The sequence below is a fragment of the Oryza glaberrima genome, chromosome 9 (genome assembly GCF_000147395.1).
Source record: "Oryza glaberrima chromosome 9, OglaRS2, whole genome shotgun sequence".
Classification (NCBI taxonomy): domain Eukaryota; kingdom Viridiplantae; phylum Streptophyta; class Magnoliopsida; order Poales; family Poaceae; genus Oryza; species Oryza glaberrima.
In genome coordinates this window covers 12,582,612-12,610,479 of record NC_068334.1, presented here as the reverse complement: position 1 = coordinate 12,610,479, position 27,868 = coordinate 12,582,612, and the positions used below count along the sequence as shown (strand labels likewise).

General features: G+C 44.4%; 2 protein-coding genes across 4 annotated transcripts; both read right to left on the bottom strand.

The window, feature by feature from the left end:
* Window positions 1-13,949: 13,949 nt before the first annotated feature.
* Window positions 13,950-26,124, bottom strand: LOC127784002 (lysine-specific demethylase JMJ26-like). 3 transcript variants are annotated; one of them, XM_052311170.1, is made up of 11 exons: window positions 25,247-26,123; window positions 25,053-25,158; window positions 24,369-24,684; window positions 24,222-24,285; window positions 23,434-24,142; window positions 22,217-22,546; window positions 21,583-21,888; window positions 21,434-21,506; window positions 21,241-21,326; window positions 20,992-21,111; window positions 13,950-14,241 (listed from the first exon to the last, which is right to left on the bottom strand). In XM_052311170.1, the coding sequence occupies exons 1-11, from the start codon at window positions 25,840-25,842 to the stop codon at window positions 14,164-14,166; spliced, it is 2,784 nt and encodes a 927-aa protein (XP_052167130.1). In that variant the 5' UTR covers window positions 25,843-26,123; the 3' UTR covers window positions 13,950-14,163. The 3 variants fall into 3 exon arrangements, with proteins under 3 accessions (XP_052167130.1, XP_052167132.1, XP_052167131.1); XM_052311172.1 differs by lacking the exon at window positions 13,950-14,241 and adding an exon at window positions 14,507-15,482 and having other exon boundaries at window positions 25,247-26,124; XM_052311171.1 differs by lacking the exon at window positions 13,950-14,241 and adding an exon at window positions 18,334-18,567 and having other exon boundaries at window positions 25,247-26,124.
* On the bottom strand, window positions 18,574-20,985 carry LOC127784003 (formin-like protein 20). Its single transcript, XM_052311173.1, has one exon. It carries the CDS (start codon window positions 20,001-20,003, stop codon window positions 19,368-19,370), a length of 636 nt encoding a protein of 211 aa, XP_052167133.1. The 5' UTR covers window positions 20,004-20,985; the 3' UTR covers window positions 18,574-19,367.
* Window positions 26,125-27,868: the final 1,744 nt, after the last annotated feature.

The window sequence follows — 27,868 nt, the reverse complement described above, 5'->3', positions numbered from 1 at the left end:
CTGATTGATCGATTCATGATATGGTTGGTTACTTGCGCAAGGAATTGTAGGGATCTGTTTCCTCTAAATTTTTCAGTCAGTTTCCTTTTTAGTTGGGGATTATCTCCATTGTTTCCTCCTACTGTACGTGCGCAACGCATAAATTGGGTGGACCCCTTGCTTATCTCGTGCATGCAAGTTCAATCTCCTTGCTTTTCGGTTTCTTTGTTTGAGTAGGTAAACACCCTAACCACCTTGGAGTATATCTTTTTTATTTTACTTAGAGAACATACTCTAGTACATACTCTAAGAGAACATACTCTAGTACATACTCTAAGAGAACATACTCTAGTACATACGCCCATATAGTAGTATGAACCTATGCATGCATACTCGCAGTTTCACTAATATGTGCTCATACGGCCGGCCGATAAAAATTTATATATGTACGTCTTCATACTCATTAGGTATATACTTCCTCCGTTTCTAAATATTTAACGTTGTTGACTTTTTTAAACATGTTTGACCATTCGTCTTGTTAAAAAAGAAATTATTAATTCTTTTCCTATCATTTGATTTATTGTTAAATATACTTTTACATATACATACACTTTTACATATTTCATAAAAAAATTTTTAATAAGACGAATAGTCAAACATATGGTAAAAAGTCAACGGTGTCAAACATTTAGAAACGGAGGGAGTATATAGATATATGCATACTCCAAATATAATATTCCTTAGGTATACATACGGCCGTTATTAGTACATATGCATATATATACGGCCGATAAAAAGAAATAAATTGGGTATTCAACAATATTTTTTCCAGTGCATATGCATATGCAGGTGGAAACGAGAGATCGAGAGAGAGAAGTGTACCTGCTGATCCGGGGAGCGAGTTCCAACCAACTGCCCTCGCGATCGCCGTGCGCGGCTTGACGAGAGAGCGGGACGTCGTCCTTCGTCTCGCGTCGGAGCTCGCTGCCATGCGCGCGCGGGTACGTTGTTGACGAGCAGGCGTCCGACGTCCACGGCTCGCGTCGGAGCTCGCCGCCGGCCATGGCCTCCTCCTAGCTCGCTGCTCTCGTCTCTCTGGTGCGCCATGTCTCTCCCTAGCTAGCTAGCTCTCGACTCGACGGACTCAACAGGTGAGATATGGCCAACTATACTGTGATCATGATCCTCTCAGCTGGCTCGATCGATGCACAAGACATGGTAAGAGCTCTCTCTCTCTCGGCTGAAGCTTCTGCTCTAAATTAAGGAAGGGTTGATGTTAGCTGGCAACCGCTTGATTGTTCAGTCTGACTGCGTGGAGGTTGTCGAGATCATGGGCAATTAATGGTGGTTTTACAGCTAAGGTCTTGTTTAGTTCGTGAAAAAGAAAATTTTTTGGTGTCACATCAGATATTTGACCAGATGTAGGAAGGGGTTTTCGGACACGAATGAAAAAAACTAATTTCATAGCTCGCCTGGAAACCGCGAGACGAATCTTTTGAGCCTAATTAATCCGTCATTAGCACATGTGGGTTACTGTAGCACTTATGGCTAATCATGGACTAATTAGGCTCAAAAGATTCGTCTCGCGGTTTCCATCGTAACTGTGCAATTAGGTTTTTTTCATCTATATTTAATACTCCATGCATGTATCTAAAGATTCGATGTGATGTTTTTGGAAAAGAATTAAACCGGGCCTAATTCTGCTGCTGCAATTTATGATGAATGTGTTTTGGTTTGGGGCGGATTCCAGGAGGTTTCAATCGAGCATTTAAACAAGAAAATCAGTTGACACAAGAATTAGCTAGGCCGGCTATGCTTTGCCTTCTGAAAATGGCCATCACCCGCATTGTATTCTTGGCATGCCAACTTCCATCGGATATTACACGCATGTTTTGTGTGGCTGGAAATTGAGATCTGGCCCCAAAAATCAGGCCTTACACAGTGCAAGGCACGCATAAAAAGAGAGATAAACAGGTCTTTGCTTTTTGCCAATAGGAGGGGTAGTCCAGACCTTCTCTCTTCTCTCTGTAGGCTTTTCATGTGAGGAATATTTGCCTTTTGCCGATGGAATGGGTGGTCCAGCCGTCCAGCAGGCTGTTGAGCCCCCAAAATCTGCATTGAGGCATTCACACCAAACTTCCCATGAACTTCCAACTTTCCATCACATCACATCACATCCAAAACTTTTCTACACACATAAACTCCCAACTTGTTTTCCAAACTACCAACTTTCTCTAAACTTCTTTCCAATTTCAGGAACTAAACACAGCATGAGTTGAGGCCCATCCTCAGTGCTGATGACAACATCTTCCATCATCATAGCCTCATAGGGAAAATCCTCAACAACCATGATGCTCTATGATATGATAGTACTCCATGATACAGCTCCTGAAATAGAGGAACAAGATCAGAGATTTGAGTACGGGTAGAAAGCCCATGATACAAAATGTCACAATAGTTGCAGATCGATGGCATTTGACGATTTTGCATCTGTAGTGAGTGGTCATGGTTATACACGGATTCAATCATGAATCGTCATCATACAAGAAGACCCAATAGAATTCTCTACAATTGCACTGCACAAATAGTAACCGGCAGAAATGTTGGGAGCCATAAAATGGTACGATGGATTGGATCGAACTGAAAATGGATTAAACATCTACTTAAATTGGTACTCGCCTTTTTTTTTTTGTTATCAAATTCATCTTCCAAGGTGTTGAAGTATAAGAAAGACTAGATGTTGGGGCGTGCCACCTGCATATAACTTATTTTGAAATTGATGGAAACTGTGACCAACCACATAGAAGAAAATAAAACTAATTTGTTGTGCTGGTAGCAAGACATTAGAAGTTGCTTATCCAGACATTTGTTGTGCTGGTAGCAAGACATTAGAAGATTGTTCCTTCATTAGAAGTTGCTTATTAAGCGATAACTATCGCTGTCCATAAGGTATATTTATACGAAACATTGCCAGAGACAATGAATATATCAAACTTAGAGGATGAGCAATATTGGAATGAAAAATTATGACGAAATAAAATCTTCCTACATCATAGTCACAGGTAGAGTAAGGGATTCAGGATTGATAAATGTTAGGGGTGACTGCATTTATACTTTTACAATCAAAATATGCAAAATCCATGATGTCCATCTTCTGAAAATCTCCAACTTCCTGTAATATAATAAACAACGACACTCCAGCAACAGAAAAAAAGGCATATTATCAACTAAGGGAAGCTACACAAATTGCACTTCATTATATTATCCAATTTATTCACCACAATTTCTTGCAGTGTAATTTTCATTTTCCTTCATATGTAGACTTTGGTTTTCTAAAAAAACCAGTCTCTTAGTTCTGGACATGCTGTCTCTTTTTCTTTTGTAGTTAACTCCATTACATGTTCATGTGAAATTTTGATCTGTCAATAGAGGAGTAAAGGTCTGCTTTGTGATTTATAATCATCTGCGCTGCTACTTTTGCTCCAGTGAACATGCTGGTGGAAAAAGTGGAATCGAACTACTGCAAGATATACTGAAATCAAGTCAGTGAGTAAAATCTGACAAATTATCTTCTGCACTGAAATCTCCTCTGATGCGTTTGAGTGCAAGGTATCCAGTAGCATCACTACTTCTGTGTATTTTTAGAGTATATATTAGTTGCAACTGATAGTCTTTGCATATAATCTATAGGTAATCCTCCACTAGCCATGGCCAATGGGCTTCTGAACCCTCCCTGCGTCCTCCTCGCTGTTCGATCCCTCGTCGATTCCGTCGACGTCTTCCTCTTCCACTGCATGCGATGGTATCTGATTCTTCATCTTTCTCCAATTTGTTTGGGTTTCTTTCTTTTTGCTTGAGATTTTCATCCCTGCTTCGCACTGGCCGTGTATTTATTAGTTGCCTCTGTGAATTTGTCTTACGGATCATTTGGAATTTGGAAAGGAGATAAGCTCATTGAAGGGGTCCCAGAGACGATGGAGCTACTGAGGAAAATGGTATGCATGCATTAGGGAACATCCCTTTATTTATTACATATAATTTTTAGGGGTTGTCTATATATCTGTTGACTGAAAATCCCACCACCAATCATTCAAATTTCGGATTGTTGGATATGCTTTGAGATTCGTGCACAGCCTTAACCCTAACTTTTTCCTCCCGTTCCTCTCCCCCTCGTGCATTCCGCCGCCACCGCTCCCCTCGCGCGCCCATCTCGCCACCGCAACCGCCCCAACGCGCCGCAGCCAGCCTCGTCGGCTAGCCGAAGGGAGTCAACGGCGCCGGCGAGGTCCCCCCGGCCGGCCCCCTCCCCTCCCCCTCCCCCTCCCTGTCCTCTTCTTCCCTCGAGCCGATGGTGGCCGTCTGGAGACGTCTCCAGCGGCGGGGCGCCACCACCGGCCGCCTCCTACTAACACATCTTCCGCTTTGCCCCCGCCTCCTACACCGGCCCACGGCCAGCTTTCGACCCTACGGCTTTGGCGGCGCCACCGCCACCTCGCCGCCCATCCGATCCGCCGCCTACCGCCAGGCTGCCGCCTCCCACGTCCATCCCTCTAAAGCCGGTGAATTCCCCCCTCTTCCCCTCCCCCTCCTCCCACCACCACCCTACCCCGGGACCCTAATTCGTCGGCCCTCTACCAGAGTTTGGGTTCGCCGGTGCCGGAGAAGAAGAGGTGGTCGCCGGAATTGGAGAAGAAGAGCATGAATCGTGGAGCACATCTGGTGATCCATAACAAAATTTGCAAGATTTGAGGTTGGATTTTCTATCGATAAAACTTTAGCAATTCCGTAATTTGGGATGTAATGTTTAATTAATGACTAAGTATTGAATTCGTTTCCTCATTTCGGGCTTAGTCGGTAGTAAGCCTAAAATAGAGCCACGGTCTTTGTCACGTCCTGATAAATTCATCCCAAAATAAAAATCATTTTCTAAAAGGAATAATAGAATTAATTAAAATTCGAAAAGAAATTGGCAAACACTAAAATACGTACAAGAAAAATTCGAATGTGGCCCGGAGAATTTTTGTTAAATTCTCCTTGGTCTAAAATGAGCCCTCAAATTTTACTTGAATTTTCAGAGCACCGGAAATAATTATTAAGCAACAAAAACAATTATCGGAGTTTACTAAAAAGAAAAACTAAAAATAAATCCTCCTTCCTCCTTTGGGCCAAGTCTGGCCCAAAGTCCTCTCTCTCTCTCTCTCTCGGCCCGCGGCCAAAGTCCTCCCTTCCTCCCTCTCTTTCTTTCCCTCTCCTTCTCTCCCTCCTCCTCTTGGGCCTCCTCTCCTCCCGGCCCACACCCTCCCCTCCCCTCTCTCTCCCGGGCCTCCCCTCCCTCCTCTCCTCCTGGGCCGGTCGCCCGGCCCAAGCCGAGCCGCGCCAACCCTCCCGTGCCACGCACGTGCGCGCGCTGACCGTGCGACCGCGTGGGGCCCACGCGCCCGGTCGTCGTCCTCCTCCCGCCCAGCTCCTCTCTCTCTCTCCCGAAAAACCCTAGTTTCTTCCTCCCTCAAATCCGCGCGAATCAATTCCCTTATTTCCAAATTAAGTGGGGGCTTTTAATCCCCTTTCCATCCTCTTTGATTTCCCCCGTTTTCCCCCTTGAATGGCGCCCCCAATCGTCGGGAACGGCCGCGACTTTCCCGGCTACCAACCATGGCCGCCGGCCGTGTTTCTCGTCGCCGTTCCGCCCTCTCCCATGCCCGGCTCCCTCCCCCATCCTATAAAATGGAACCCCCTCTTTGCGTTCTACCGTTTTAGCCTCCTCCCGAGCCCCCCCGTGGCCTCACCACCTCTCCCCGCCTTCTCCTTCTCTCCCTCCGGCGCCGGCCTTCCTCCAGCTGCCTCTCCCGCCTCGCCCGCGCGCCGTCCGGCCGTGCCGTCGCCTCCCTCGGCTCTGCAACACCGTCCCCTTCACCGGTCTCACCGTCTCCTCGCCGGAAACTCGCCGGAACGGTGCCCCCGCCGGCAACCAGTGGCATTGGTGCCACTGTACTCCCTCCAGCCGGCTACTGTCCCTCGTCGGTGCGGCAGCCGTCGTCGTCGCCATCCTCCCTCGACGTCGCCGCGTCGCCCTCCACCCCGGCCTACCCTCGGTTTTGCCGGAACGCCGTCGCCCGCGCCGGTCTCGCCCTCCTCCTCGCCGGAGTTCCTTCGGCAACCCCTTCCGCCGTGCCCGTGCGCCGGCCGACGTCGCCGTCTCCTCCGGCATCGCAGCGGCGAGCCGGTGACGTCGTCCTCGGCATCGCCTCCTCTCCATCCTCGTCATCGCCGACGTCCCTTCGGTCGGCCGCTCCTCCTCGCCGGCTCCTCGTCTCGTTGTGCCGCCACCGTCGTGGGCATCGCTACGGCGTGTCCCACGCCGGCCTCACCTCTGTGCAGCTGCCGCCGGCTACCATCGTCGTCTCCTCGCCGGCCCCGGTCGTCATCGTTGTCGTCCTCTCGTCGTTCCCGGTCGTCATGGCGTTCGTCCCTCCGTCAAGTCGTTCTCGTCCATCGTCCGCGTCCGTCAAGTGTGCCGCTGCAGCCCCGTCGTCGTCTTCGTCCTCGCCTCCGCGTCGTCAAGCCCTGCGCCGGCTGCGTCTCGCCTTTGTCCAAGGATCGCCGCCGAAGTCGTTCCCTCGCCGTTCGCCTCCGTCGTCCCCGAGCCGTCTCCGCCGCGCTCGTTCGTCGTCGTCGTTCCCACGCCTCGTCGCGTGGTGGTAAGGATCTCTCCCTCGTCGCCCTCGTCCTCGTCCTTTTGGTGTCGCCCCGTACCCGTTGTGCGGTTGTCGACCCCGGTACCCGTGTACCGGTGTCGGTAGTCGTTCGCTTGCACGTGTGGTGACCGTGTTAGTGTGCCCGCTCGGTAGCCACGTGGTTTCCACGTGTGCAGCCCGCGTGGTGTCTGGTGGAGTCCGTTTGTCGGCTTCTCGCCTCGGTTGACACACGGCGTCCGCTTCCGTCGACCCGTGGACCGTCTCTATGTACTCGGTCTACCGCGGTCCTTTAGGTTGACATGTGGGGTCCGCATGTCAACGGCGCAGCCTTCCTGTCTTTTCCAGGCTAGCGCTTCCACATGTTTTATAATTGCAAAACCTAATTATAATAATCCGTAAATCTCCATGTAACAGCATTAAACTTCGGATGATCATATCTTGGTCATACGAACTCTGAATCGACCCGTTCAAGTCTCCTAATGTTTGTTATAACCTAAAGAACCGTGTGCTTTCTTTTTATGTATTGTTATTACTTCTTTATAGGCTTGTAGCTTTGCTTGTGTGCTTCGCGTAGCTTCTGTCGTTCCGGAGGTTCCCGAAGCGTGGTTCGTGGTCGTCGCCAAAGGTTCGGAAGGCCGTTCTCTCTGAGCAAGGCAAGTCACATCATCCTTGAGCATATTGAATCCCAGTTTATAAAATTATTTTGATTTAAATTAATGCATTATCGCTTTATTTAAATTCCCGCGTTATCACTGTTTCATTTAGCCATGCCTATTTACCTTTGTTATGACCTTATTATTATTGCTATTGTTTATTATTACCTTGTTCACCCTAGGAAAATAAAACCCCAACTAGTGGGTACTCTATTCATGGTTCCACTAGTATGAATTTAGGTAGATGCTTCGCTGAATAATTAGGCAACATTAGGTGGTTTTATAACTTTAGACTTTGGGGATGCTCATATCATTTGGACACTGTGGAATGGTTGGCTTGTGATGGAATTGAACACACACCTCCCCCCTCTATTCAAAACTCCCAAAATGGTTTTAGGCTGGGCTCGAGGTGCAGGGTTTTGCTAGTAGCACCTCGGCCACTATAAGGACCGGTCTTCGGGCCTCTGTTGCAAAGCACTACCATACTAACCACATGTCTAATGGGTAAGGCTTAACTCGGTGCTCAGTCTTGTCCTGAACAAAAGGACACGGATAGAGATGGATGAAGTCGTTGCGACGATGGATATCTCTGAGGCAAATGAAGGCTACACGAGCTGAGGCTCGGTAATCGAGATGTCTAGGCAAATGAAGACTACACGGGTCGGTGCCCGTTAGTCGAGATGCCATGGCACTGGACTAGTACGCGGGTGGTCTCACCCCTATGTGTGTGGCGCACCCGGTCTAGATCTTGTTGCTAGGGGCTCAATCCTGGCCTGCCTGTCCCGGGATACCGGCCGTAGGCAGGGTTCGGTCGGTACATTTGTTCACGGCTAGGATGGGTGAAGGGTTATGTCACATGTTTACGACGGGTTCCAAGGCCATGGAATGCGGAGTAAAGATGTGTCTTGTGGGTAAAGACGTACACCTCTGATCAGAGTAAATCTATTCGAATAGCCGAGCCCTCGGATATGGGCAAGCCTAGCAATGTACCCAAGTTAGTGGTTTAATTCTTAAAATTTGCTTAACAACTAAAATATGGAATGGTTGGCCTGGGTTGGCTTGGGACGAGCTGGGACCCAGGTCAGGTTGCCAGTTCGGTCTGAATCATCGTAGGCCTTGGGTTAAGGCAGGTTCGTGTGGGTCCACGGCCTTGATTAATAATATTGTGTAGCTCTAGGATCGTGTTTACAAAATAGCTTTGAGTAACTAAGTGTCTTTTAAATGCCGTTTACTGCAAAACTTAACGCCTATTATTATTACCCCTTGTACCTCCCTTGCATTAATCATGCATCTCCCGGTGGGACTTGCTGAGTACGGTGGTTGTACTCATTCTTGCTCTATCTTCCCCCCCCCCCCCCCTCAGTAAGAGAAGCTTTGGAGAAGAAGTTCTAGGTGGAGTCCTGGCTTATACCCCAGTTGAGCGCCTGTGAAGATGGAGCCGTAGGCCCGCTAGTCCGCTGCTATTTATTTTTGTTTGTCAGGCCTGAAGTGCCTTTGTAATAATGTAAATATTATCGATATAATAAAGATGTTCCTTTTGTATCATGTTTGTTTGGTGTACCCCGGCTTTTCCTAGGACGGGGATTAATACACTAGCGTTCGGGAAAAGGCAATTTTCTCGGTCGCGACAGTCTTGTGCTTCTTAATTATTAATTAATTCGTCGCAAACTCGGATCACATCAAGCTTTTGTTGAAAGTCAAATTAAATATGAATGCGTTAATGCTAGGACTGCTGCAAACAATTACTCCCTCTGTTCGAAATTATAACTCGTTTTGGCATTTCAAGATACATAGCTTTTGTTATGCACCTAGATACTACGTTATACTTAGATAGATAGCAAAAGCTATGTACGTAAGAAAGAAGAAAGCTTTTAATAACACCTGTGGTAAGCCTGATCTCTCCCATTTGAGCAATATTACAGTCATTGAGGAGGTACCATGAGTTACCATTTTTTCTATTATAAATTTAGTATCTCTTGGTACCTAGGTACCATGAGGTACCAAATTTTATACTAAATTTTTGGTACCTCGTGGTACCTCCTTAAGGACCGTAGAATTGCTCCTCCCATTTAAATAACAAGCGAATTCATGTTTCATTAGTCTAACTGTCAGGTAAAAAATTTCCAAATGATCAAGACAAGTACATTAGAGCCATTACAAGGCAGTCCTCTGCCGAGCTCACTTACAAAGAAATACCATACTTGCAGTTCATTTGCGAAATGCAGAACTCGTCATGGGGAGATAATAACAGCCAAGATGTATATATGTATTCCATGGGAAATAGTTTCAATATCCCAGTCTTCATACCCGTTTGATGCGATGATAAATAGCGTTACATATCTCATGCTTGTCAAAGAGAAATTTATTTGGCCCTGGACGGTAGGAGGAAAAGTAACATTATCCTTATCCACAAGATGGTTTGGCTACTGACAGTAAACAGGGCACATCGGTCCCTGCCTAATAATTTTATGCAATCAACACTAATAATTTTATTTTATTTTTTTAAAGACGCAAGACAGAAGGAGCTCTGCCTATTCAATTAAGGAAGGAAAGAAACATGTTTATGTACAGCCCATCACCCCTATGACGGGTGCAAAAAGGTATGCCCATTGCCTTCAAAAAAAAAAAACTAATCTCCTCTCCTCCTCCCAAAAGTTTCTCAATCGGGCTGTAGTTAACATGCCATTAGTGCAAGATATGTCTACACACTAGCAAAATAAATCCTCATTCAGTTTTTGTTTATTGAGGGTGGCTTAAAGATACATATTTACGGTGGCGTGCACTTTTATGTCTTTATGTAACCATAAAAAGAATATAAATACCGATGTGATATGATCATCAAGTATATGCGTACAACCAAGTATGAGAAATATAAAACATTGCCAAATAATACCTCGGATGAATGAAGAATGTACATTGTACAAGATATTCAAGTCCAATGAGTTTTGGAATACAGTTCGACCTCCAGAAACAGCACTGACTTCAAACGGACCTATCGTCTTCATGTTAAGTCCGATTTGGGTGATCTTAGACTTAATGGAAAGCTTATATCACCACCTTTCAAACGCATCCGGTATCACATCCAAATTCATTCCGAGTCAAAGGAAATCGTCAAAACAAGATAGTGTTGTTGCTGAAACCGAACTTGGGCCTTAGACCTTGGGCCTTGTAATAGACTAGGCCCATCTCGGAAGCGTCTCCCTCCACCTCCACGAATTAGCACTTAACCCTAGATCTATTTTTCTCTATAAATGTCTATGTACACCCTTTAGAACAATTAGATTTTGTTTAGTTGAATCTTGCCAAGTGCCATTCACATTGTCTCTAGTCCTCGCTCGATTAGTCGATGACTATAGATTCAGACCCCAATAGTTGGTGTCTTGATTTGCCGGGTTGATTAGATCTACCACTTCAATTGTAACTATTCCTTTGTGCTTAATCCCCTATTTGCAATATTTGATTGCACCTTATCTTGTTCTTGCATTGCATTGCAGGGATCATCGGCGTGTCACGATTGGTACGACATCACCTGTGGTGTAGCGATTGCACAACGTTCTAGACTTGTTCTGTTGGTAGCCACGTCGCAAACGTCACACTCGATCAAAGCGAGTTATCCCCTCACCAGAAGATCGGGCCACGAGAGAGAGAGTCATCGGTTGATATTAGAGCTTCGGTTGCCTGGTGAGGATTATAGTTTTATAGATTTATTTTTCTTACCCATCATCTACCATACAGACACAGCAATACAACGCTTTTATTTTTCCTTCACCGAACCCTAGTTTTGGGCCGTGCAATTTTCATTCAATTTTGCTTTGTTGAGTTTTAGATCATCGTCGTGTCAAAAGTGCTGGTGTTAGTTGTAACTCAGTCTTAGTTTTGAGTCTTAGCATATATACCGTCGCTAGAAGTCTTGTTGCTCTCTTGCGAGTGCTTGCATGCGACTCTTTTGTGCTGCTTTTGCGTCAGATTGAAAAAAAAAATCAACTGATTGATCGATTCATGATATGGTTGGTTACTTGCGCAAGAAATTGTAGGGATCTGTTTCCTCTAAATTTTTCAGTCAGTTTCATTTTTAGTTGGGGATTATCTCCATTGTTTCCTCCTACTGTACGTGCGCAACGCATAAATTGGGTGGACCCCTTGCTTATCTCGTGCATGCAAGTTCAATCTCCTTGCTTTTCGGTTTCTTTGTTTGAGTAGGTAAACACCCTAACCACCTTGGAGTATATCTTTTTTTTTAGCAATTTTGCTATATATTTATCGATAAATTTTCTTCTAAAAATTTGACAGATGTAATTATAGTACAATCATAGTGTAATTACACTATAACTTATATGTAATTACACTGTAACTATAATGTAACTTGTATGTAACTTTCAAAAATTTCTCCGTAACATGTTATTTCAGTAAAATGGAGGTTGTGGGAACAAATCCTCTCATATGTGTGTTGTGATTTTTTTTCTTGCTCACCAAAGATATATCTAACAATTCAAATTACGTGAAACTTACATACAAGTTACATTATAGTTGCATGCAAGTTACAGTGTAATTACATACGAGTTATAGTATAATTACACTACGATTGTACTATAATTACATATGTTAAATTCTTAGGAGAAACTTTTTCGACAAATGTATAATGTATAGGTGATCCTTTTTTAGCCGTGTATGCAAGTTCCATACATGCACGTGAACTTCTCTCCCAGTAATAACTAGCTGCTTAATAGCAAGTGTTGACTCTAAAATCATCTATAGTCAACTTAATAGCCAATTCATACAATAGTTATTTATAAACATATACTACACAATTAATATTTGGTCCACCTGTCATACACACATGCATATTGGAGTCCGTGCTGCAGCTGGCTACAAATCTGCAGTCCGTTGCTCTTCTCTCTCCTCGTTTATCTCCTCGAAATATGTTTATAGTTAGCTTATAGTCTGCTATTGTACATGCTCTTATATTTGTGCATGCCCACACGCACTTGCCCCTTGTTAAAAAAAAAGGAAAAGAAAAGAAATAGAAAAAGGTAGAAGGTGCAAAAAAAAAGAGCCGCACCAAAAAAATCAGTAAAAGAAAAAAAAAGAGAAATAAAAACAAATAAAAAATCAGAGAAAAAAAACAGAGAAAGTGTGGCATTTTTTTGGTTGGACTTTTTGGAGAGAGTTGTTCGATATAATCAAGTCGACTTGTTTCTATTCCGAGTGTTGATCATTTGTTTGCTTGAGTTAGAATTGAGTCTAGGCTGGGCCAGTAATTTTGACTAGTATTTTGGACTATTATTCAATTTCGTAATCTGTTTGATTTTTGCTATTCCTTGTGATATAGTTAAGCCTATTAAGATCCACATACTACTAACTTTTACAGGTCTGGCTTTGCAATCGCTCCACTCATCAAGCGTGTCATTGTGCCACGAACCAGCCACGGTGATTGACTTGTTTTTGCATTATTTGAGAATATTATAAGAACTTGATATATGCTATTGTGTTGAGCGACTTGCAACCCCACAAGAAAAAAAAATTGTTGTCAATAAGAAGTTACATACATCTGTATGTTTTTCTTATTTGCTACTGATAATGATAGGAGTGTATAGGAAGATCGGGCCATGATAGAGAGCTTCATCATGATGCATATATTAATGCATCCTTTAGCATCAGATATGTTGAGTCTTTCAAAATGTTGAGTCTTTCAAAATACTCAAATTGGAATTTTAAGGAACATAACCACCAGATATGTTGGGTCTTTCAAAATGTTACTCCCTCCATCCTAAAATATAAGGATTTTTAGCATAGTAATAAGTCAAACATTTTTAACTTTGACTATTTATAGAAAAAACATAAAAAAAGATCAATCATGTAGAATTGATGTTACTAGATTTATCATTAAACAAACTATCAAAATATGCAACTCTTTTTATTTAAAACATTTTATTTTTATAGACATTGTTGGTCAAAGTAGCATTTTGGAGACCGTGTCATAGTCCAAAAGTTGTTATATTTTGGGATGGAGGAAGTACTCCCTTCGGTCCCATAAATTTTGGCGTTTTGGACATTGACACGATCTCTAAAATATATATCTTTAACTATATTTTTCTATTATAAATATATAAATAAATACATTTTATATTGAGTCTTTCTAAATGCTACTCCCTCCGGTTTCTTAATTTTTAACGTTTTGGATGATGACACGGTCTTTAAAATTTATCTTTGACTTTGTTTTTCTCTTATAAAATTTTCACTGAGTAGTTCTTTGATGAGTACACATAATTGTGAATTTTTCCCTTACACTCCTTTTGAAGTGATTCCCTCCTAGGAGGATAAAATTTAGTTCCAATATATCTTTGTTGTATGAATTTAGTTCCAATATATCTATGTTGTATGCCGATAGAAGTTAGTATGCGTAGGGAATCAATAGGGGTTAGATTGCTTGGTTTATAATTAGGGGCTTTAACCCATATTTTACTAAGATTAGCTAGGGCTAGTCTTAATTATCACTTTATTAATCGCAGTAACGTTTTCCTTTTCCTTTACCACTTCATTATTTAGGTATGGAGTATGTATAACACTCTTGATGAGATCTAAAAAAACTTGATGTCAACGCACGTTATCAAACACATACGGATTAATGTTACCATCATCACATTAGATCACTACTATAGCACATTAAGGGATTGAACAATTAATTCGAAATCCCCCCATAGTACAAAACATAAACTGCTCAACAAAGTCTTTATTTATTGAGCTCAAATATCTCTAACTCTACATGCCTGCATATAATCTAATCCGCTTTCTCGTAGGAACCCCATTTGAAGACGACGTCAATGCAACCATCGTCATCAATCGGACGGAGAGGGGAAACGCTCTTTCAGAATCCTCAAGCTGTGGTCGATAGCATAGATTATCATCTTATTCACCTGTATTCACACAAGAGGTTAGTAAGTTCATAGATACTCTTCTTGAGATAAATAATATATTGCATGTAAAATAAAAATATAACCATTAGATTTTACCCAGTAAACTGGAGTAATCTATTTGGCAATTATTAGCATCGACTATGATCTTTTAAGAAATTTTCAAACATTGGTTAGATCACGTGTAAAACGTGTGATGTGTAACCAGAAAAATAATTAAAAAAATATTATTGTTTGAACTAATGCGTACAAGTTAGGACAAACTTGTTTCTCGCTGATGTTTGGGTTTCTGATTGATGTGGCGTTTGGACGTGACAAAAATGAACTGGCCCACGTAATAATTTATCGGCTTGCATGCACATAGCTAGGCTGATTGGGCTGATGTTGAGCCAAATCATGAGGTTTTTGGGCTGTAGTTACGGGCTTATGCTGGGCCAATGTATGGGCTAATTCATGAGTTCTGTACTGTACGACGTAGGAGGTTTCTAGGCTCTCGGAGAAGTTCTACGCAAATTTATTCCATGAGAATTTGGAGAGGACTCCGCGTCGGACGTCAGAGATTTGTAAAACTCCGGGCACTGTTTCACTATGTGTTAAAGAGATCGGTGGCGGAGCCAGCATTGCCGTGAAGCCCGGACGATTAGTACTGTTTTTGATGGCCGGCTAATTTTTATATACGTCAATGGCTAACAGCAATGGAGACGACAGCGGCAGAGCCCGGGCGGCCACCCAACCTGCCCAGGAGCAGTCTCCGCCGCTGAAAAGAGATGTTGTAATGTTTCACTGTTCTAGAAAAAATGTGTCAACATGAGTTGTTTCCTTGATGTTTCATCCTTCATGGAAGAATGTTCCGTTGTTTTACCGAAGATGTTTCAATCGGATGCAACACTTAAAGAATGCAGTCTTCAACAACAAAAAACATACGCAACATCCAAAGAAATGAACTGCAGCATATAGAAATGAAAATTGCAACAAATCCTTGCTAACTCGATGCTCCCACCATCCTCACCTTCGTCGGCGGCGCCTCAAGCTCCACCCCCACCTCCTCGTGGCCCTGCTGCCACCGGCGAGATCAGGACCCTAACCGGCGATGGCTGCATCTCCTAGCGGCATTGCCGCTGCTGCCCGCGGTGAGCTGCCGCTGTCGCCCGGCGAGCTTAGGGCCCTAACCTCCGCTCCTCCAGTGACAGTCTTTCTCATGATCGAGTTTATATGTGCTTCCTCATACGCGTGGTGAAGAGTTCCTCCATTGCGAGAGAGAAATGAGAAAAGGAGTGGCTGAGAACAAGTGGTAAAATGGATAAAGAGATGGACGGTGGATGTTGGTGCCCCTTAGGGTCCGACGCGAGTCGCAGAATCAGACGCTCGGGACAAAGCATTTTTCCTGAGAATTTGGTCCGTAGTCTTACGAAAGTAGATCCATGAGAATTATGTATGTGATGTCGTTTAATTTTGACATCTTATCTAAAGACCATCCTCTCACTCCCTACGTACCGTTCATTTAAGGTGGGCATTTTTCTAGGTCGTCTCACGGAAGTTCTACGCAAATTTGTTCCGTGGAGATTTGGTCGTAAAAGCAAATTTACCAGTACATCACATGAAAAAATTTACGGTCTTTGTGCTAGACACCTAAATAACGTGACATGACTATAGGACACCACAACTATTATTTTATCATTTCCAAGCTAAATAGAAAGAGATATTTAGAAAAGACGCGTTTGTCCGTGACAATAGCTTGTAATGGCCACCCACTACTACATAAAAGCAAATAGAACACGACACTATAAGTGCTAGAAGCGGTAAAACCGACACCTATAATATTTTTCCAGCCCACATAAGCGCGTGTCAGCTAGAACCAGCAACTTTGTGAAGAAATAGGTGCCGGTTCTTAACTAAAACCGACATCAATACAATAAATGATGTTTTTTTTTAAAAGCGACACCCATAATTTATTATAAAAAAACCAATAAACGCCGACAGCGCCACCCTCCCCTCCGCTCTCTCTCTCCACCGCTCTCTCCCTCTCTCAACGGTTTGGCGAAGGTGGCGGCGGCGGCCCGGTGGCGCGCCCTTCCCTCCGCCAGATCTGGCGGGATGGGAGGCAGCGGCGGTCCGGCAGCATGTCGACGGCACCCTCCCTCCATTAGATCTAGAGGGAGGTAGTGGCGGCTTGGCGCCTGCCCACAGCAGCGGCGACGGTGGTGCTGAAGACAGTGGCGCCCTCCTCTCCATCTGACAACGGTGCGGTGGAGGAGAAGGCCGACGCGGAGGGCGATGTGACGGCCGGCGACACAAAGGGCGATGCTTCTTGTGTTAACGTGTGCTTGATATGTTCTGTGTTATGTGTTCTTGAGGTCGGCCGGCTTGATTCGTGCTCTGTTGCTCTTGAAGTTCTTGATGTGTATTCTTGACATGTTCTTGAAGTTCTTGATGTGTGTTCTTGATCCGTGCTTGGGTTGACTTGATTTGAGCCGATCCGGTATTTTTTTTTTTTTGGCTCGTTCATCCTTATAGGTGTCGGTTCTAAATCGACACAGGAACCGGCACCTATTTGGTTTCACAATCAGTGCCGCCTCCGTGGTGTGGGTTCGGAGAACCGACACCTATGCCGTGTTCCAAACCAGCACCAATAGCCCTTTCTGTAGTAGTGACCGCGCCATTAACGTTGTTGCCGCTTTATAGGTTTTTAGAGGAGATTGGAGAGGGAATGTGTAAGTGGACTCGTAAACTCTCGAGGGGCATCACCTCATTATATGCATGTCATTCAAATGGTTATGTAAAAAAAGTTGAAAAAAAACAACAAATAGATTAATATGTGATAAATCACTTCACAAACATGCAAGTTAAATTTAACTTCTACAAGTTGCTAAAAAAAATTAAACTATGGGTAGGTAACGTATATTTGCAATCAATTTTTTTTTTCGTTGTAACTTGTAAAAGTTAAATTTGACCACGTATGTTTGAAGAGTGATTATCACATATTAATCTATCTTCTTGAAACTTTGTCATAACTATTTGGATGATATGCAAACAACAAGATGTCCCATTGAGAGTTTAGAATAGTTTCTCGAGGGTATGTGGGCTTGGGTCCATTTTGAACCACACCTAGCTGCGTTACAACATCCACATATGTAAAGTTTTGGTGTGTCACATCAGATATTATATAGGGTGTCGCAAGAGGTATTCGAGCACTAATAAAAAACTAATTACATAATCCGTCAGCAAAGCGCAAGACGAATTTATTAAGCCTAATTAATTGTCATTAGCAAATGTTTAATGTAGCACCACATTGTCAAATCATTGTGCAATTAAGCTTAAAAGATTTATCTCGCAAATTAGTTGCAATCTGTGCAATTAATTATTTTTTAGCCTATATTTAATATTTCATGCAGGTGTTCAAGCGTTCGATGTAACAGGGTGAAAAATTTTGGAGTGGGATCTAAACAGGACCTGAATTGTCTTTTTTTTTCACGATTTTTCTCTCCATTTGACTCAGAAATAATAAATAGATGCAGTGCCACCTAGCAAATTACTAGTTAGTCAACCATGTCATGGTTCCAGGTGTCCAGCAACAAACTTCCAGTGTCCTGCAGCTAATTTTACCAATTAGTTCTGTGATGTTTGCACAATCACATCGTTTAGTTTTCACCATCTTACCCCCAACCATCCACTCCCTTGATACCATTCATTTAACCGGTTGTTTCGCTGCCCTAGCTGCTGCAACTGCCGCCGTATAAATCTAATGTTCGATATTGTAGTTGTGCCTTCAATCTGGGCAGCTTAAGATCCTGATTCTGAGAAGCAGATCTTACCGAATCAGCCTCTTACAGAGCTTAAGATTTTGAGAAGCGGATATTTGGTAACCAGTTGTAAGAATCTGAAAAAGCTAGGTTTCCTAGCTTCTAACTTATAGTTCATTTGTTTGGATTCTACAACTAGCTTCTCAGAATCTGAAAGAAAAACTAGATTGTTTGGGAAAGCTGCAGCCAACTAAAACTCTCTCCAAATAGGAGCTTCATCTTTTCCTTATACTTATGGAGAGTACGACATTGCTCTGAAGGCTGACTAGGCATTATCTCATCCTGTCATCTACTCTTCTTTTTTCTCCCAAAATTAAGTCAGGTTGTTGTATTAAATAAGAAAAAGGATTACAACACTCTCGTTACAAGAAAGATGAACTGACAACAGATATAGAGCTTCGTATGTTGGACCACCTAAGAGAGATACGAGTAGACGAGCATAGCCACAAACGTATCTTCGTTCCTCCCACAGACCAGCAAGTCGACCTCACATAAAGTCGGTAACTCGAACCCTAAAGTTGTCGTTTCTCTGGCAGATCAACAAGCCGACTTCACATTAAAGTCAGCTAAAGTCAGCTCTAGCAGCAACAAATAGATCATTTTTAAGTTAAAAAAAACAAATAGATCATTTGTGACCCAAGCATCAACCCGACAAAAGGGTGGTCTTGTGTTTTTGAATGGGCCTCGCGAATGTAGTGGCTCTAGTGAAGGAATATGAAAGGAATAAGTTCATCTGAGGTCCCTTAACTTGTCAACAAATCCGATTTTCGTCTTTCAACCGTAAAACCACATACAAATGGTCCCTCAACTATCAAAACCAGTGCAGATAAGATCCCTTGGCGGTTTTGGCTGATGTGGCGCCTACGTGGCTAATTTGACTCGGTCTTCAACTGACGTGGCGCTTACGTGACAATTCGATCCGAAAAAATAATAAAACTCGTGGAACCCACATGTCAGTTACACAAAATATAACAATTTAAAAATGGTGGGGCCCACGTGGGCCCCACATGTCAGCCTCACTCCTCCCTTCATCCCTCTCCCTTCTCTCTTCTTCCTCATCCTCACTCCTCTTCTTCCCTCTCCCCTCTCCCTCTCCCTCTCCCTCTCTCCTTCCTGGGTGTACCGGAGCGGACGGGCGGGTGGGCGGCGGGGCAGGATGTGGCGTCTACGTGGCTAATTTAACTCGGTCTTCAACTGACATAGCGCTTACGTGGCAATTCGATCTGAAAAAATAATAAAACCCATGGGACCCACATGTCAGTTACACAAAAAATAATTTAAAAATGGTAGGGCCCACATGGGCCCCACATGTCACCCTCACTCCTCCCTTCATCCCTCTCCTTTCTCTCTCTTCTTCCTCATCCTCACTCCTCTTCTTCCCTCTCCCCTCTCTCTTTTCTTCCCGGGAGTGCCGGAGCGGACGAGTGGGTGGGCGGCGGAGCAGGCGAGCGAGGCAGGCTGTCCAAGCTCTGGCGGTCCCGGGAGTGCCGGAGCGGACGAGCGGGTGGGCGGCGGAGCAGGCGAGCGAGGCGGGCTATCCAAGCTCTGGCGGCGGCGGCTTGGCGAGCGCCACGACGGGGATCCCCAAGACGGTGGACAACGGCGCTTGCGACGGGAGCCTCGACCGAGGGAGAGGAAGCATCGTAGTGGCCGGAGCCAGGGTGGTGGGTGCCGCGGCGGGGGCCAGGGTGGCGAGGGTGGTCGGCGCAGGAGTCGGAGAGGCTCGACCGCGGGCTCCGACAACGAGGACGACCACTCCGGTGCCATCACCACCGCGCGCGCCAAGAAGGCGCCGCCCTCCATCGTCGTCACGCTCAAGAAGATGGAGTTCGACGGCGGCGGTACTAAGGACGGGGATGCGGCTGGTGCAGGACCTCGCGGCAGCGCTGACCACCGCGCCGTCGATCTCCTCCAACAAGACGCCCGCGCCCGCCACCGCGCCGACCACCCCCACCACCCTGCCATCTACGTAGACCAATCCTCCATTAACAAGAGCAGTAGAGCACCCAACTAGCATCTACTACATGCTAGACTTCTAAACAATAAGAGATTTAGAAAACTCTGAGGACATGATCTCACCAAAACCAGCAAACAAGAGAAGTGCATTCATGAAATTACCGGCGATTCTCGATCATCTCGCCGATCCAGCGTCCGTAGCAACAGAGCAATGGGGCTCCTTCATAGGAAGGTGTGTTTCCCTGCCCATAAGGCTGGGCCCCACATGTCAATGACCCATTTCGCTCTGACTTAACATCGTGACAGGCTTCCGCAAAGGAGTGATCATCTCATCGATGCAGCGTCCGTAGCAAAAGGAGTGTACAGACTCCTGCCAAGTGGGTTCGCAATGCCATAGGAATGAGCCGCTTGCAAACGGCAGCAACCAGAGGCACAAAAATGAACAACAGCGACCCAAGGCACACAGCAACAGGGACATATTCACCAACACCACGCAACAAGACTACTCACGAATCAAGATAAAATGGAGAGAACTCCACGAGGAGGGAAGAGGTGTGCAGATGAAATGAAAAAAAAAAAGGCCGAATGGCTACAAGTTGGCACCTTGGTATATCAGCCATTCGGCCATAGAGATTTGTATGCCCGTACAATGACCAGTTCCATATGTATAAGGAAATACAATCAGATCGTTTTGATGAGATATTTCATTTGCTGGTTTAGTTCTTAATTTTGTGGTTATGTTTCAACTTTCAACCAAACAATATATATTTGTTGATGTCCTTTAGCCTAGTTATGAAGTTGCAATTAGAAAGGAGACCTAGAGTTCAATTATTGTTTAAAATGTCTGCCATTTGTTTTTTGTGAGTAATCCAATTAAAAGTGTTGCTTCATCTTTCTGGATATATGGGGTGATAAGCTTAAGCCTAGGACTACACATACTAACATACTTCGTGCCAAATGGTTCAAAATGGGTACGCATTGGAAATGTGTTACTTACCTCTAATTTGTCTTCTTTGGCCCTGTGGTTCTTAGGAAGTCTTCGGAAGTCCTCGGTTAAGCTGAGACACTCCTTAACATTCTCGGGTGATACAAAATCCAAGGCAATCTTGGTGCAGGACTGCAACATAGCATTAATAAGAAATTAGCTACAAAAACATGTGAAACTTGGCAAGTATTTCAACCCAGTTCTCAAGTATGCAGTGCTGCAAGAAGTCACGGTACTGAAAGAGTACACTGAAAAAATTACCTTAAGATTCCGTACTTGATGAGGACACCCAGCAGGAATGAATACTGCCTCCCCAAGTTTTTGTACAAATGTCCAAGGCTCGATTCCTAAATGAGCATCTCAGGATTTCAAATAACCTTTCAACGCAACCATTTGCTATTACAAATAATTACTACAAATCCACAACATCACATTAGCAGATAAAGGAACTCACCATGCTCCTCCTTGAGTTTTCTCTTGTGTTCTTCTGTTAGATAAAATGTTTCATCATGTACAGGGTTACATACCTTCAAAAAACATAAGGTGGCATTAAGCATGATGGTCACAAGTGCAAGGTTGTTCATAAATCACGCCCATACTTACCTTTTGAACTGCAGAACAGTATATATGGCGAAATTCCTTAGAATGCTTGTCGAGATACAATTTCAGTTTTGGAACATCTTCCCTCCTAAAAATATCCCATAAAGCACCTCCCTTGTTGGTCTCACTGTTTATAGGACAGGACAACTCATTTGCATCCCCACAGATTTTAGGAGATGTATAATTTCCGTCTGCATTCCCAGAACACTCCTTTTCATTTTGCGCTGTATGTCTTCTTTTCAAACTTTTTATTGCATCTATTTGTTCCTCGGAAGGGTCAACTTCAGCAGTATGCATCAAAACGTTAACCTAATAAAAAGCCATCATAGGTTTAGATGAATAAACAGAACAAGATGTCAGTGTTATAAGCTAACAATTTCACTGTGGGAGAAGAATAGTCAGTAGTTTGCATAATCAACTAGCTGTGTCAAGAGCACTGTTGTCTCAGTGTCTTGAATTACAAGCAAAAAATGGTCTCAGGTAAATAAGGAAGCAGGATCTCATTTTATATACCACAGTTATTTTTTAAAAAAAAAAAAAGAGTAACTTTAAGTCTTCAAAGAAGAAAATGAACTTGCCCAAGGACTCTTCATGAACTATATGAACCATAAATGGCCATAGTATTATAACAACTTACTGCATCAGACAAATCGCAGTGAAGCTTTGTAACAGAATCTCCTCTACCAAGTTCCTGTGCATAGCCATAAGCTATATATGATTTTGGGCCCATGTCAAGCTTTAAGATGTCATCAGGAAGCAAGGTTGAGACATTCAGCAAACCAGACTTCAAGTTTGTGTATGGTTGAAAAGGTAAAGAATTCATGTATTTAACTCCATGGGAAGGCAAAAGCTCTTCAAAATGATTTGATGTAGGCCAGTCCTTCAATTTAAGCATTTCAGGCCATAGATTTTGATACATCCGACCTTCATAATACCCATTGAAGAAGTCTTGAGTGCATATCTCGACCTGGATTACACAGACACAGAATATTACGTTTTTTTCTTTTCTAGTTTATGATAAATGAAAATTACAATAGGTGCACTGATGGGGGTCATATGTTTTCATGCATCATCCTTAACCACTATTAAGATAGAGTTTAAACAAAACTGTTTGAAGGCAATCCCCTAGTAAAATACATGCTCCCTTCAAAATGTGTTTACTGTATAAAATTTCATATTATCAGATAGACAACTATAAGAAAAGAAAATTATAGCTCAATACAGTAAAAATCTTTCTGGCAAATGAAGAACACATGAGACTAGACTGCATAAATTTCTAGTGTGATGCTGAATGTGATGTGTGTTATTTACTTATTTTTCGCATGGTCAATGGATACAAAAAGAAGGGGGTCCTTCATGCTAACAGACACCCTCTGTACTCAGGAACAACTCAGTCTTTAAATCTTCAATTCATACATAAGTTCTGCGTGTTGACAAGAGAAGTAGTGATCTACAGTGTGGAATCGATGGCACCCAGGATTTAATTATGTTGAGTCAATAATGAAGTAAAGAATGTTAATTAATACAAGTATCTGGATTTGGCTTGTGTGCGACGCAACCAACTGCAGACACCCTTGGGAGCAATTCTGATGTCTTGTTTCATATACTACAAAGTGGGTCCTTTTTTATGTAACTATTAGCTGTTTGCTCTCAGCGTGTTATGCCAATGTAACACAAGAAAAATGTGGCACAGCTTTCAGGTTGACAACTCATTTACAAAAAAAAGGGCATTACTACAAATACAATTTCACTAGAATAGCAGCACTGATCGCTCTCATAAACAAACTACAGTCAGTATCAATCAAGGAAAAACTACTGTAACATGTATTGTAGATGTAGGAATGTTATACTGACCTCACAGCAAGATAAACAATCAATAGCCTTCACGTTTTTCATCTCAGGACTAGTGCCGGTGCCATGTACTTTAGACCACATATCTGGTGGCTCCCAACTCAAACATGACATTTTCTTGAGAACCTGTTGAACAATTACGGGTTCGCCTTTCACCCAATGCTTCTGGAAGTGTGTGAGATCTTCTGGCTTTCCATTATCCAATGTAGGGCAGTATATGTAGTTATCAGTCGAATCCTCTCTGCTGGCAGCTTTCCTTGAACTTGCATGATCAGTAGAACATGAGCACTCACAAGTGTCTCTACCGATAATATCAGATGGTTCTAATTGTTTACGCATTTGGAAAGCATCCACTTCGAGTTTACTCAACCAGTCTTTTGAAAATATTCGTCTCAACTGAAGAATATGATTACCACACCCACCAAGTTCAGTTGGAGGACAATAAATCTTGTCAGAATCAACACGCCACTGTATGTCCTTAGATTGGTTGCTAGACAGGTCTCCTTGTTTGTAGTTTATCAACTCTGGTACTGAATCACCATCACCACCATGCATGTAGTCAGGTCCTCTATTAGGATAAGAGAACAGTTCTTCCTTACAAGAGCCCATAAGTTTGCCTTCGCGGAGCTCCTTACAACAGACGATGCATAATTCATAGGAGCAGCCTGGACAGCTTCTATGCAGATCAAAGATTGAAGTTTTGCAATGGTCACTGGATCACATGGAAAAGAAATCAGGACACATTTAAAATGAAAAAAAAAAGTATTTGATGAGTGGGAGGCAACCAGCACCAGAATACTCTCTCATCATGCCGGCAGGCAGCCTGCTCCACACTCAACTGAGACAATTCCAATCCTGTGCAGGGAAAGAGATGTACTAAGAAATAGTTGCAAGCTAGCAAGTAAATTACTCAAGATGTTCTAAAGAACTAAGCTTACTTTGAATTTTAGCCTCCTTTTCTATCTCACTCATCTGGTCCTTGTTCAGCTTTGTCAAATGTGGCGCCAAGTAGTGTAGCATGTAGTTGGCATATTTGCTTTTAGTTTCAGTGTCAACCTCATCAGTCCTGACATCTAGTGTATCTGCCTTATCTAACATGGCAGATTCATTGTTTATCCTACTGTTAGCTTCTAATTTATCAATTGCTTTTGCCTGTAGTGCCGCAGTATCAACCCTGCATCTTAAACCTGAGGCAGCAGTCTTCACTCTCCGTTTTACTGAACTACTGCTGTTACATCTCCTGACAAATGGGTTCTACAAGAGGAGAAAAAGAAACACATGTTAGAAACACAGCAAACTGCGAAATATCTTTACAGTTGTGATTTTAAACAAGTTGTATCAGTAATCTATTACTAAACAGGCTTATGAGTCCTTAATGAAATGAAATTGGGGTCCTTCTTGTCAATCTAAAAAAGAACATGTTTAGCCAAATTTCGTCTACTCCCTATGAAATTCACGATCTAACAGAAAAAAATAACACTACCAATGCATCACTGGTACAAGAAGAACACAATTTTCTAGCAATGAATCTAAATCATATGAAGCTAAGAAATCTAACTGCTTCATGTCGCAATGAATCTTAAAAATCTCTAAAACATCAACAAAGCCACAATGTCCATTACCCTGGGTCCATCCGACTTGTCACTGGGATTGCAGCGAGTGCAGTTGCAGATATTTCGACAGAAAGGGCACTTATCTCTAACCTCGGCCTGCTGCATCTCCGGGTACCTGTAAAGCACACAAGCTTTGGTGAGAACTCCACGTCACCTTTCCACATATCTAACTGCAGATGGGGGAAAAAAGATGGATGTGATACTTGTTCTTGATGCATGCGGCGCAGAAGACCTTGTCGCCGCAGAGCTGGCACCTGACCATCTCCTCCGGCCGCGGCTTCACCCTCTTGCATTGGTGGCACGAATTCCCACCCCTCCCGCGTCCCTGCTTCCTGCCGCCGCGGCCGCGCCCGCTGGTGCTCGGCGGCGAGAAATCCTCCTCGTCGACGGTGGTGCCGAGCAGGGGCGCGCTCCCCATCGCCGCCACCGTCCTCATCTCGTCGCTGCTGCTGCTGCCGTCGCCATCGGTTTCACATGTTTCCACCTCCTCCTCCTCCTCCTCCTCCTCCCCCGCGACCACCACCTCCTCCTCCGGCTCCTCCACGCGCCGCCGTTTGGCCGGCGGCGATGGCGCCGGCCGGCTCCGCCCACGCCCCCGGCCCCGGCCCCGCCCCCTCCCCCGCACCGGTCCCCCCCTCCTCCCCCTCCCCCTCCCCCTCCCTCTCCCTCTCCCTCTCCCTCTCCCTCTCCCCCTCCCCCTCTCCATCTCCACCCCCCACTCCTCCTCCTCCTCCACGCCGCTGCGGCCGTACGCCCAGCCCACGAGCACCGGCGGCGCCCCGCAATCCACCGCCGCCATCGCACGCAGCTCGCTCTCCTCGCAACGACGACGACGATACCGGGGGGAGATCCGAGCTCACAACTCCTCTCCGGAATCCGGATTCGATCGATCGATCGATCGGGCAGGGGGGGATCGGATTGGGATTTATTTCTGCTTCGGATTGGGTGCTGATCGAGGAGCGAGCGAGCGAGGCGAGCACGTGGAGCGCGCGCGCGGCGGGGCGGGAGAGGGGAGGAGACCCACGCGTCGCTCGCGTCCTCGGCCTCCTCCTCCTCCTCCGCTGGTTTTGGTTTTTACCGTGGCGCGCATGGTTTCGGTTGGGTTGGTTGGTTGGGTCGGTTGAGATTTTTTTGACTCATCACGCTAGCTGCGTGCCTGCGTCCGAGTCGATCAGCCTCAGGCTCTCTCTCTCTCCCCTCGTGTCGTGCGGCGATGGGACGCGACGGCGGTGAGGCTGACGGGTGGGGGTCGTTTAGGGGTGAAAACGGTATAGAAATTTTCCAACCGTATCGATACTATTCCGCAAAATTAAGATAATAATAATATTTTTATCGATGGTTATTGTTTTTAAAATTTTGTTTTTTTAATTTCTGTCAGCGTGACATTGAAGTTGACACTAAATAGATGAACTGAATTCATAAATATGGAAATTTCCCGATCGTTTCTGTTCATTTTTTAAAAAATAATAAAATAATGACACGTTTCCGACCATTTTTATCCCTAGAGCCGTTTTTGTTCGGTGGGTCCACATGGCAGTGGGAGGTGTCGAGCGCATCCTGTCTCAACCGTGGCAGGTTCAGGTTGAGACTTTGACATTGGCAAGTTTGTTTATGGGAACCTTTCCTAATCGATGCAATACACGCGCGAAAAATATGCATTTGCTCAATCTGTCACAACAATCTGTTAGGGTTCTTCCCTATTTAAGAGAAAATTTTATTTGAAGTATAGGTGAATATGATCTCTCATATATAGAGTAATTCTTGGTGCCATGAAACAAATGAAAATACAAAATACAAGGAGGAGTACAGCGAGCCAGGAACAAAGCTGAGTTTCTACTCGTAGGAGGCTTGAATGGGTATGGATTTACCGCTCTCTCATCCTCTACAGCAGCTGGGACAATCTTAATACTTCTTAATTTTCCTGCAAATCAATAAATTAGAGGGCAATACAGTAACCAGCAAAAAGAAATTGGGGAATTTGGTTGAATTCGCTCTCACTTTTTGACGGTGGCTCAAGATCCATGGTCATCCACTGCAACAATATGTGAAAAGAAACAAAGAATCAACACTAGAATCAACATTGGAACTATTTGCAAGAATTGAGTCTTTCCTTGATACGGAGTTGTTGATTTCACAGGTTCAGCATCGTCAATTGCCATGTGATCTTGGTTTGGCACCTCCTCCTTCTCCTCTTCCTCTGCTTCCAGCACTTCCTCCTATTCCAATTTGATGGCTTCTTGCATTTTCCCTGCTACCACCTCCTTCACCGCCATCACGGCTGCTATGATGGAGTATGTCTTGCGCATGTGGCGAAGGGCAAGAAGTCGTGGCATGGGGCACTCACAGCGGTGGACTTGCTGCTGCTCGGTCCTCCAGTCCTTGTATTGTCAGCATAGGGCTGGATTTGGTGCCTCCCGTGGTCAGGGGAAGCCAGATCTAGCTCCATCACAGCTCGGCATGGCCGGATCCGACTTATCCCATGGTGATGCTGAGAGAGAAGAGGAGGCGGGCTAGAGCCTGACGGTAATCACCATAGAGGGTATAGGATCGCACGAGAATAAACAAACCTACAAGAGGGGGGGTGAATGGTAGCGAAAACCAAAAACCCAAAATTTTTTTGCGGAATTAAAGATTATCCTCGAACGAAGTAGACGTCGAAGCCCTGTCACCGCCAGTCACACGGCCTGCCTGCCGCTGGTCGGACCGTCGAAGCATTGCCGGTCAGACTGCCCGAACACCTGCGGTCAGACCGCCGCTATCCCACCGGTCAGACCACGCGTACACCTGCGGTTAGACCGTTGGGACCCAGAAACACTGGTAGATGA

Coding starts and splice junctions, on each gene's coding strand:
- LOC127784003 (XM_052311173.1), bottom strand. CDS start 20,003: ATGGCAGGGTGGTGGGGGTGGTCGGCGCGGTGGCGGGCGCGGGCGTCT.
- LOC127784002 (XM_052311170.1), bottom strand. CDS start 25,842: ATGGCGGCGGTGGATTGCGGGGCGCCGCCGGTGCTCGTGGGCTGGGCG. Junction 22,547..23,433: donor ATTGTTTATCTTGCTGTGAG/GTCAGTATAACA, acceptor TGTGTAATCCAG/GTCGAGATATGCACTCAAGA. Junction 14,242..20,991: donor CCAAAGAAGACAAATTAGAG/GTAAGTAACACA, acceptor GTGTGAATACAG/GTGAATAAGATGATAATCTA.